This window comes from Lepeophtheirus salmonis, chromosome 10 (genome assembly GCF_016086655.4).
Source record: "Lepeophtheirus salmonis chromosome 10, UVic_Lsal_1.4, whole genome shotgun sequence".
In the NCBI taxonomy this organism is placed as follows: domain Eukaryota; kingdom Metazoa; phylum Arthropoda; class Copepoda; order Siphonostomatoida; family Caligidae; genus Lepeophtheirus; species Lepeophtheirus salmonis.
Window position 1 is genome coordinate 13,170,815 of NC_052140.2, and position 12,548 is coordinate 13,183,362.

At 31.7% G+C, this 12,548-nt stretch overlaps 1 protein-coding gene and 1 long non-coding RNA gene across 2 annotated transcripts; one reads left to right on the forward strand and one right to left on the reverse strand.

The window, feature by feature from the left end:
- Nucleotides 1-376: 376 nt before the first annotated feature.
- Nucleotides 377-2,144, reverse strand: LOC121125147 (uncharacterized). Its single transcript, XR_005866559.2, has 2 exons — nucleotides 2,004-2,144; nucleotides 377-1,812 (listed from the first exon to the last, which is right to left on the reverse strand). It is a non-coding gene; the product is annotated as an uncharacterized lncRNA (long non-coding RNA).
- Nucleotides 2,145-2,199: 55 nt separating this feature from the next.
- LOC121125146 (uncharacterized) lies at nucleotides 2,200-5,314 on the forward strand. Its single transcript, XM_040720282.2, has 7 exons — nucleotides 2,200-2,762; nucleotides 2,819-3,226; nucleotides 3,293-3,814; nucleotides 3,883-4,065; nucleotides 4,131-4,247; nucleotides 4,316-4,414; nucleotides 4,467-5,314. Exons 1-7 carry the CDS (start codon nucleotides 2,509-2,511, stop codon nucleotides 4,756-4,758), a joined length of 1,875 nt encoding a protein of 624 aa, XP_040576216.1. The 5' UTR covers nucleotides 2,200-2,508; the 3' UTR covers nucleotides 4,759-5,314.
- The last annotated feature ends 7,234 nt before the right edge of the window (nucleotides 5,315-12,548 follow it).

Below are 12,548 nucleotides of genomic sequence, written 5' to 3' on the forward strand. Positions count from 1 at the left end.
GAAAAGAGTTTATAAGACTTGATCGAAAAGGTTCAATACTTTAATAAGTCTTCTCAAACATCCTTGATAGGATTTCAGCAAAAAACCATTTGATTTTGAGTGGTCATGGTAACAAAAAACGTAAAAAATGGCACAATCGACGATAATTCTTAAACTAATTGATATAGGGGAAAGTGAGGATTCTTGTTACGAAGGAGAGACGTTACACTGCCAATAACTTTAAAATGTAGAGTTATCTATCTTACCACCCTGTTCTTATTCAATTGAATGTTTTCCATTTTTTAAACAAATCAACATAAAACCACGTTTGCCTAATGCTACCAGTTATAGATAATTTCGACATTGGAATTTTTGACAAAAAAAGTAAACATTTTAGGTAAGTGTTTGTTGAGATATATTTACATTATAAAGCATGAGATTTTAATTTTATTGTATTAGATGTCATACTCGAGCATGTTGTTCAATTAATTAACATGCCTGAAATAAATTATTAGTTTCAATATTCATTTATTCTGATTCCAACACTCTGGAGGAGACTTGTTACACCCAATTTTTATTAAATATACTCGTAGTATAAATATATATTATGTTTAATTATGTTTTGGGTATATACTTGAATTATCAATCACAGTAAATAGTAAAAAAAACCCATATATTTTTAATTTTATTATTAACTATTTTCTATTTCTATTAATGTTTTATTTGTTTATCTTATACATATATGTAATTATAAGTATTTACTTTATACTGACAAACTGTAATAAAAAGTAAAATAAATGCTTGAATATAATAAATAACAGTTTTTACATGTTTCCTCCTGTTGTAGCATGTGTACATACTGGTGAACTACACATAGAAGACTATATATTTTAATAAGTCTCGAAACTTTGTTTTAACCCTTCGCCAATGTAGGGGAATTTATTTGTACCCCAAATAATATTCTATAAAATTGCATCAAATCTGTTTTAAATTGATTTTATCACCGGAACTATATAACACAATGTTTATTCCCTTTTAAGTATTTTGTTTGATTTTTTATTTATTTAAGGTATAGGTATTGTTACTATTATAATATCAGCTGTTATTTTATATATCACATTCAAATTCAAATATTACAAATATAAATAGTGTAATTTTGAGTTTACGTAAATACATTCCTTTAATATTTGGGTTAACATTTTACCCAATTCACTAAGTACGAAAAAAGAAGACGTTCACTACGGAATGATAAATGTTCCTTTAATTGCTCTGATAGAGTTGCACAGTTTAAGTATTAGTAAACATTATAGTTTTACAATCACTCCATTTGACCCAAGAATGAAGACTCGATACTTTAAAAAGACTGCCCAACATCCTTTATTACAAATTGCTCTCATCAATATTGTATTCAACTTTATGTTATGATTGAATTCTAATATGATGACGGAATCAGAGCTTGGGATTTGTGCTCAAAACTTGTACTTAAATCCTACTTAATTGACATTAAACTGATAATTCAGACTCTATTTACAATCAAAGTGAAAAGACTCGAATCTCAAATTGAACTTGAGCGAAAATATCCGATACCATAATTCCGATTTGAGACTTCACAAACATTCTTTAATACAAACGGTTCTTCTTGTAATTTAATAAGACTCAATAATTCAATCAGAGTTGAGGCTTCACAACCATCCTTTATGATTGAATTGTTATAGCTTAAAGATGCGGGTGTCAGAGCTTGGAACTTGCACTCACGACATGGACTTGAGCCTCATTTAATTGTTATGAATATGAACATTGCAACTCGGCTTGGATTCGAGACGACTTGACTGGCTGAAATACAATGATTACTTACTTAGGGATTGCGTTTGACAATTCATTTTTTAAAAATTATATGGCATTGTACGTATTCAAATGATATATAATTATTGGGATTTTGTAATTAACCAATTATTATTGTTATGTAATTAGTATTATTTCCCCTCTCATATCACTAATTTTTTTTTTAAAGTTTGCAAACTTACTTTAATATTCTAAAGACTTCAATTCAATCATGAAATCGTGATCCATACTCAATGAATGATCAACATTCAAAGGAAGGAATGATACTCATATATATTGAATAGCACTCATGAATCTTCTTCATTTTCACCATCCTAAAAAAAATCGCACGCTTTAATATGTTTTGCGAAAAAGTAAAGCCACAACAAATGTGTTATTAGTGTGGTATTTTGAGGTATGATTGTAAAGGAAATTGCGTTTGAGCGTACGTAGCAAATAGAAATTTTTTTCTTTCCTATTTTCGCTTGCGAAGAAAAAATGATGAAGAAATATTTTTATTTTTTTTTATTTTTGGGGCGCAAATATACGAACATTTTGCGATATATAAATCGGATGTCTTGCTTCAAAGGACTTCAGTAGCAACATTCGATTCAAACAACAATAGGAAGTAGTGATCTATTGTACACAAATCGTTCTTTTTTACATATCGTATACAAAGTTTAATAGTATTTTTTTGTCGAAATAAATATGAGATCTCTTTCAATATCTTTCCTCTTACTGTGCCTCACGGTGTCATTTGTAGTGTCTCAGGATCCTACAGAAGCGCCAGATACTGCTGATGCTGCTGATACTCCAACAGCACCAGATACTGCTGCTCCTGCTGCTGATACTCCAAAAGAACCCGCCGCTGATGATACTCGATCCGCCCTAGAGGCTGACAAAGATGAAGAAGAGTGCGAAGAAGCTTGGGACTATGTGGAATTCCTCAAGAAGAGTGTCAAGTAATTAATTTACTCTATAATTGTAATTATCGTTAATAATGTTCATTATACCATAGGGAAAAAATTGAGGGAATTCTCCAAGATACCCTTTTTCAACCCAAAGCCCTCTTGGAAGAAACTGTAACAGATACCGTTGAAAAAGTACTTGAAGTCAGAGATGATATCTTAACAAGAACAAAGGCCATTCGCACTGGAGATGAGAGCGTTCCTATTTGCCCTGAGCAAAATATTAAACAAGAAGACTTTTTAACTCAAATCCGTATGGATATAATGTCGGTTCTATTGGCTCTCATCGAAAAAGATGCTGCATCTCATGAAAAACTCAAGGAAATTGGAAAACAACTCCTAGTCATTCGTACAAAGGCCAATGGAGAAATTACTCGAATGATTATGCTACGAACCACTTCAGTATCCATTCGATCTGGAAATGGAGAGTGCGATTGTGGAATCTTGGGCGAAGTTGTGTGAGTGTATTCATCAATTATTTGTTAGTCTTCCATGTTTGTAAATTCATTTTTGTATCTTTTAAGGGATGATTTGAATACTGTCGTTGATGGTAAAAAGCCGGATGCAAAGGATAATGAAGTTGACAAAGAGCAAAGTCCAGAAGAGGATAAGGAAAAGACCAAGGAAGAACTCATTACTGATCTTACAATGACTTTAATGAAGATTGATAGCGAGATCAGGAATCTTTATAGTACCATTCTCACAGAAGTTGAAGAAGAAAAGAGACAAGACCTATCAAAGGAATTATATGATCTGAAAAAGGTATCAACTGACCTCCACGCCGTCATATCAAAAGCTGCGGATATAGACGATGATCCTGAGGCTATTAAGAAACTCATCAAACGTGATGTACGATCCGTTCGTAATGACGCTGAAGTTTTCCTCAAGAAATGTACAGAAAAATGCCCCACGGCCTGTGACTCCTGTGGATCAGAAAAGATTACGGAGCTTAAAGATAAATTGGAAGAATTTAAGAACAATCTTGAAGAAACAGAGGATGAGATTGAAGCTAGAGAATCTGTCCGAACCGAACTAATGAATTACTTGTAACTATAGCATCCGATTACTTTTTAAAGGAACCCGGTCGAATTTTCTTTTTCTTTTCTTTATTTAGATCTGGAGTAAGCTCAGAAATGACGGATCTCTTGACAAAGAAGGCCAAGGAAGGTAGTCTGGAAGACTGTGATGCTGAAAAACTCGAAGTCATCAATAAGATTAAGGGCCCTCTATGGATGATGGTCAACACCACTATTTTTGGAAATAAGGATATCGTTATTCAAATGTCAATTGCTCTCGGGTTAGTTGAGTATCTTCTTTCGATCCAGCTTACTTTTTTTTCTTACACATATTTTATTATTATAGAGAATCCTTGGATAGGATGAGAACAGAATATTGTGGAGCCAGTGTTCCCGACGTGAGAGTGGACACAGATGAAGCCATGTGTGATGAAGAGGAAATTGAGAACTCCAAGGAGTGGATGTAAGTGCCAGTTAGCAATTCATTTGTTGGCAAAAATGTTCTTTTCATCACATTATCTTTAATTACAGTATGGATATTGATACAATCATTTCTGAAAACTTATTCAAGGCCGGAGATGACGCCGATAAAGACAAGCAAGAAGCCATGATTGGTCTCATTGAATTAAAGTAAGACAGTTACTCCCATTAAGAGATCCATTTAATATATTTGTATACTTAGATCATCCATGGATAAACGCGTCAAGAAACTATTTCAAAACAATCTGGAATGTAAAGAAGAAGTTGAGCAAATCAAGAACATTTACACGGATAAACTCATGCAGTGCTTAGCTGAAATGATGAACCCTCGTCTCAACTTCCAAGATTTGGCTCGTTCTTCCAAGGTTAGATGTGTTAAACAACTCCGTGTTGCCATGGAGGATCGTAGAGGAGCACTTCTTATGAGAGAAATTGAAAAGAAGATTCGTGGTCTTGACTTTTCTGGTGGAGATACTGCATATTCTGGCAACTAATTAATTAGCGAGCTCCCGTATACTTAAAAAAAACAAAAAACTAACTCCTTCCAAAAAAAAAAAAAAAAAAAAAAAATTGATCACTGCTACTCAGTTATAAGCATCACTGCCTTTTCCCTTGTGTGATAAAACATTTCTAAATGTGAAAAATGAAGTTTTCCTTTCTGATTTTTTTTTTACTAATAACTTTTCTTATGGGCATTTAATATTCTTTAAAAATCCAAAACATATTTTCCCCTTCCTTAAGACTGTCCCCCCCCCCTTCTCCTAGACGACAACTATTTCGAATGTCTTACCAGATTCAACATTTTTCGCATTTATATAAAACAAAGATTTTATTAAAAAAAAAAAAAAGAATTTATATATCAAATAGTTTTTATCGTGTTCAGGTTTTTTACAACCATCAAGTCATGTATCCATTTTTGTTTAGTCTCATTGTGTTCTATGAAACCAAATAATGATTACTGTATATTAAATTAAGTATGTACTATGTAACATTAAATAAATCCTTGAAGTATTGGTCATATGAAAGACACACACATATATATAAAAGTTATATCACGTTGTATTCGTATCATTTTCTGTCTGCTGAGTGAACACTCCTTCTTCTTCGTCTCTTTATCCATCTGATAATAACCGTAGCAAATAGAAATTTTGAAGGTACATCTTACATAAGGCAAGAAAATTTCCTTAGTGTTGGCCAATGAAGGTCTATTTATTAGAGTAGAATGGTTATGAAAGAGGGAGTTGTGAATTAAATCATTCGTGTCATGATTAGTGTTCCGCAATTCCTTATTTAGAACTGAAGACTCCGGTCCCATCCAGTTGAGTCCTACATATCAGTCCTAAAATACATACGTAAAGTTCCGTCCTTCAATCAACTTTATGTCTTCTTTTTTTATATAACAGTTCTAGTACTTTCAGTTTGACGGACCGACAGTCTTAAGCAGAGGTCCTTAGACTGAGCTGGACTGAATAAATCTGGAGTAGTCATAAGTAGTGTTGTGTCCATCGTTATTTAGGACGGTAGTCCTATTCAATTCAGTCTCTGGCCAGTCCTGCACATACGTTCTAAAACTTATAAATTGTGGTCCTTGATGAAGTCACTCGACGTAATTTATTTTTTTACTGAGAGTCTGAAAGACCGGTCCTAAGACTAGACTGTACCGAATAAATATAGACTGACACATACTAATAATGATTTCTTAGGACATTTATTATTACAAGATAAATTTAATTCCTCTTTTACTTCATAATTGCTCACCTAATAGAAAAATATCCTTTAGTTGGTCAACAGAAAAAAAAGGAGGGGACGTATTCCTTGCATAATTATGGTAATTACAATTGGTTTTAAAATGCTTCTATTTATTGTATATATGTAAAATTGGATTTCGCAGAATTTTCAGAAAATATGTTACATAATAACATTTTAAGAAAATTGCAAATACATGGATAGAAAATGGGTAGGGTTCCTTGCTATTTATTACATTACGGAGCAGGATATGTTCAAACATTAGGTATAAAGAAGAAAAAGAAGGATCTGGGCCTCAATCAGTTATAAAATACCTATATATGTAAGAAAAATCATTTTTTGATTACGTTCATCAGTGTGGAGAGGAAGAATTTAGCCATGAGACAAAAACATTGCTTCATCATATGACCCCTCCTCAAAAAATACAGCCAGGTAATTACGTAATCCTTCGAGAAAACCTCCTTTCACTTGCTACGAGTCCCACCTCATTAGTACACACTTTAATATGTATATGGTATAACATAACAGAATGCTCTCAACACCATCATCTACGCTTTCACCCTTAAGGGAAGTATGTAAAAGTCCCTTATTGGTCAGTGTTTCTTTTTTTCTGTGAGTCCAATTAAACAGGATTTCTTCAGTGAGGAGTAACTGGGGATTACATAATGATATGCAACCGTTCTACTCATAATTAAAGATAGGATGGATCCACATTTTATCGAATCTGGGTCGGTTCGGATCTTTAAACCTAAATACTTGGCTAAATTTAGGGTACCCACACTATTGGATCCAGATCCGAAATTAAAATCAAACAGATACTTGTCTCGAATATTATAAGCATTTTACACAAAGTTCAGAATTAAATATAATATGATAAGAATTAAGTTTAGATTTTTACTGATTGTTGATGCTGAAACAATTAACAACCAAATGGTATTACTATTAGAAAATACATGATAGTTATTAATATAATTATTTTTATAATAATAATAGCGCACACATCTTAAAATCTTAAAGATAGTCAATGAAAAATTAGAAATATTTTTTTATATTTAGCTTATTTTTGTTCAAACTCTATACTAAAATGATTTACTATAAACAATAACAATATAATAGTTAAATTTCTATTGTAAAAACCTGCCTGTATGCAGCATTTTGTGTTGTTTCTGTCCCAATGATGTAAATATAATAAACCTGCACCCCCTTTTGGGACTCTGGAAAATGAAAAATTTAATTAACCATTTGAAAATATTGATTTTAGTAAATATCAAGCATTTTTTTCCAATGTTTGACCCTCTGATTTATTTCTTGTTATTGCCATGACTAGCTTGCCATGTTCCTTCTTCAACCATACTGAAAATTGAAGATACATACTAAGATTAAATTGTTCGTCCTCTTCCTAATTCCTTATTTCAGTTCGTATTTGTATAAGTTCTCCTTTTTTCTGTTTGTACAATAATTTGTTTTTTGGATTTTTACTTTTTTGGTTCATTTTCGAATTGACCCCTTAAAAAAACTTTAAGACACGGAGAATGGATATTGTTCTATGAAAAAAAATCAACTTATTAGAGAAAAAATCAAACTTACCTTCCAGAGCCTGGGAATCTGGTCTGATCAGAATTAAATATTATTTTACGTACGTAACTTAAAATTCTGAACAACTTTTATTATGTCTAAAGTCTGTATCTATCTCCGTTTTTCAAATAAATGAGATTGTATACATGCTTTTCTAAGTGGGACATAGCCACACATAAATTATTTCAATACTATTTAGGATTATATTTTACAACCTCTCTTGCAAAAAGAAACAGAAGAAGGCCAAAAATCAGTTTGTAGTTTGCGAATTCTTCCAAATATGGAATTATTACTTAATAACAACTGTTGATAGCTTTTTACCGCTTAAAAAGAACTAATTCGCACCAACTTAAACAATATTAAGAGGAAAAGAAGAAGAAACTTTGACAGCTAAGAACCAAATACTGTGTACATTTTAGTGTTTGCGTGCATGGCCATAGCTCAGTTACAGAAAAATATACCCGGGAGGGTAGCAAAACGTGGACTGTTTATGAATATTATTTTTTCTCATTACTATGAAAAGATTTAGAGATTATTTTTAATTTTCTGTTTCCTTCATCCCTTTTAGATAAAGATTTGATAATTTCATCATCATGAGCGATCAACAAGTAAAAAGGTAGCGTATCTCAGATTTCCTAGATACTGGAGTTGATGTGATGAAGATTAAGGACATTGTTAAGTGTTCTAAGTGCCTGGTTTTTAAGTTAAGATAAAAAAAAAGACCTCTGCAGAATGTTAGGAAGTGGAGGGAATAATTCAAAGAGGGATACGAAGTACTAGTTAAGTTTGGATAATAATATAACGACTTCTCTGTGGCTCCTAGTACCTTCAAGAGGGTAATAAATCACAAATTCGGATTAGTTTCTTTCACAATGATCTCATGCCGCTGGTCACTGGAGGCTCGAGAGATGTAAAAAAAACAAAGCAAATTGGTCAATTGTGATAATTTTCTCTGGCAAGAAGATTTTCACATTTGGTAAATTCTATAACCGCCAGAACGACTGCTGGCTTGCAGAAACAAAGAAGAGGTTCAAGGGGTTTATCATACAAAATTTCCACCTAAATAATAGTCTTCAGCGTTCCAGTCTTTGATAGAAATGATATACCTCAGTTCTTTTTCAAGGTTGGACAGAAAATTGGCCAAGAGGCCTACTATAAGGTGCTTCGATACACCATCTTACTATGGCTAAAAACCAACTACATGTGAAATGAGGACGGTGCTTCCTCTCATACGTCTGCCAAGTGCCAAAAGTTCTGTAAATATAACACGTCTCGATTCTGGACTAAAGAGATATGGCCCCCTTCCTCACCAGATTTGAACTTACTGGACTTTCCTATATTGGGTACTTTGGAGAGGGAAACCAACAGGACCTACACCCAAATGTGGACTCACTGAAATCCTCCATAGTCGCTGCATCGGACAATTTGTCAAATGAGTTTGTCATCAACTTCTGTAAAGGGTGTGATTGATAATATTGAGTGAAAAAAGTTTTGCAAAAACTTTGTCTACATGTTTTGTTAACATTATTTTTTTGCCTATCATTGAAAATATAAAATGATTGACGTATTTCTGAATCCATCTCTTGAGTCCAAGTATTGCTTTTCTACCCTGTACATTTAAAACATGACACATCTCTGACGGATTTCTTAGTGATTTCATTTACTTGGGAATTCCGGGATCAGACAGTATATAATGCATAGAGTAAAATTGAAGTAAACGTTTTTGTAGTCTAATTTCATGTTGGTGAAGGATCAAAATGAATTATTCATGTTTTCTATATTAGTTTGCATAAGTTTTAAACAAATATTCATTTGTGGATGTGTTATTAGTGCTTTGTTGGGCCTCATTTGTTGTTGTTATTCATGTATGTAAAGTCATTGAGACTGTTGCATTCGTCGTTAAAAACTGTATCTCAAGTGATTCTTCAATAGAGCGTTTAAACTAACTTCATAAATTACATCATAATTAAAGGCGACGTCATCTTAGGGGGTTATTGTGAGTGATGAAAATTGGTGGGTTTTGGCCTGAAAATCAACATTATCTTTCAGAGGAGAGGGAGAAGGAAATAATCAAAGACATTGAATACTACATACTCAGGGGCGTTTGTAAGATTATATAGATATATATATTTTTTTTTTGGGGGGGGGATTGATTTTTGGATTTTTTTTAAAAAAAAATTTCAAAAATTTCCAAACCAATTCCCAAAAAGTTAAATTTTTCGGAAAATAATTTCAAAAATTAAATTTTTTGAAAAAAAAACATCAAAAATTAATTTTTTCAAAAAAAAGTGTACAAAATACACAGCTGATCTTAAAATATTTAATTTTTTTGAAAAAAATTTCAAAAATGAACATTAACTTTTTTGAAAAAATTTTTAAACATAAATAGCAATTTACAGAAAATTTAATTTCGTGTAAAGAATATTGAAAATTTTGTTTTTAAATAGGGGGGCTACAGCCCTTCTAGCCCACACCCTCCAGATGCCCTTGATAATAATAAACACTGGGATTTGAAAATAAATAAAAGTAATATCAACTAAAAATCCCTAGAAATGACCAGATTTGTACAATTTTTTTGACCGATTAAGGATGATAAAATTATAAGCATTAGATAAAGATATCTTATTCTTTGTGGTATCATTCTTAATTTATTCTCTACAATATGGAAATAAGATTGCATAATTAAGCGGTTATGAAAGAAAAATATATATATGAAATTTATTTTTCCTTTTTTTTTTGTAAGCGGCAGAAATTTTTTGAAATTTTACATAAGCTTTTGAGAATAGTTATAGACTTAAATTTTTTTGTAAAAAGTGGTGAATTTTTGAATAAAAATTTCCAAAAAAGTTAAGTATAGAAAGGCACGTCCGCAGGATTATTTTTTTCTTGGTTATGGAATTTTTTTGCAAAAAAAGTTTCGATAATTAAATTTCAAATATTAAATTTTTTCAAAAAAAAATCCAAAATACACAGCTATTCAAAAAAACAATACATATATTAAATTTTTGGGAAATAAAATTTCAAAAAATCCATAGCTGTTAACAATATTAAATTTTTTTTCAAAAAAAATCTAAAAACCAATAGAAAAAAATACGCCGCTTCTATACTTTTGCTCTGTTATGTACTGGGCATATTATTATGTCTATGAATAAGTTTTGGCTATTATATACAAATACAAATGTTTAGCCACGCTTTTTAACAAAATAATACTTAGCAATATTACTATACAATATCGAATAAAATACTTTGTGGTTTTTTACTATAATAAAATATACACAAATATGTAATTCATTTAAAAAAATTGTACAGAAATAATATAAATATGATAGTCTCGGAGAAATAATTAGCAGCTGATATGATTGACATATTTGGCTAAGTGACAAATGATTTTTTCAGTTTCTTTTTTATGGAAAGGTTGAGTGATATCATAAAGGTGGTGACATGCCAATAGTTCCCTATTTTCCTAATTATGAATGAAAAAAGGGGTTTTATAGGTAGACACTTGATTATTTATGCCTTCCTCAAAATGGCTGACATCACCAATACTGACGTCGCATGAAAACCCCTATGTACATAACTTTTTATTGATGGATATAACTTGAAGATTTATTATATGTTTAAAACCTTAAAGGAGCCATAGGAACTGTTATTTCCCAACTTTTTCATCACTGCAGAGCAGGCCTGACAAGAAAAAATCATTTCGTCAACGAAACTTTTTTCCATGATGACGACTATACAAATACGAAAATTTAATAAAAATCATGACGAAGATATGAAAATTTGACAAAAATCATGACGAAGACGAGACAAAGAAGAAACTGATGCTGATGGATTGTGCCCCATGACATTAAAACAGAACTCATAACACAAAACTTTTCTTAAAGCGTATAAAATTTAATTAATAATTAAGTGTCTGTGTTTGTATGTGGTTGTATTGCATCAGCTCATGAGTTGTGCAATATGTCAATTGTAATTGGCAAGTGAACTCCTTATGTGAGACTCCATTTACTATTTCTGCCCACAGATTGTGCAATATACAAGTGGAGTTTAAAGTTTAGTTCCTTGTGAATTATAAATTGACCTTTGAGAAAAAATATTGATTTTTTACAGACATTCTCATTCTTTGGCAGCAATGTTCCTTTATCTTTGTATTTGTAGTCGTAATATGCGAATATTTACGTATTTAATTCATTGAAGGGCCTGACCTTTTATAATTTGTTTGTATGCCCACATAAAAAAAATTTCTACTCAATATATAATCATTGGTAATGTGTCTGCATCAGATACCTTTCTTTTATGTAAGTAGGCACTAAATACCTCTTCAACAGTTGGCTTTTTTTTGGAAGGGGGGAGGGAGGAGGTTATAATCTGTATTATTTTTTAATTAGACACCTCATGTATTCTAACTTGAAGATGGTAAAGAGGGAAGATCAATCAATTTGTTTGTAATGGTGTTTTTTATAAACTGCATGTGAATTCATAATTAGTACGTAAAAAATTAAATGAATATGTCTTACAAAAGTTTTTCCAATCACTGGCACCGATATATTTATCGTCTGTACGTTTTTTTTTTAAATTATTACTTCTTAAAAGATAGGATTTTGAATATATTTTTTTTCGAATTTCAACTAGAGTAGATTTGCCCGGCGTTCAAAATTAATTATGAACTCTTCCGCTTAATATAAAACAAAAATGAAGACTGTAAAATTAGAGGAATAATTCTCATGTAGGTTTTATGAGTATGAATTGAGTATACCGATATATATGTACTCTTTTTCCATGCAATGAGGAAGTGGTTGCTTTATTTTGGATCAGACACCGAACTCACAGTCTCGCTGCTGCTTCCCTAAGAATCAAGGAACCCTCCTAATACCCCAAAATACGCAAGTAAACTGCTAGATCCAAGTCAAGTCAAATTTCACCGTCGCCACTTTCCTGTGCATCAAGAAACCCTCTAAATATC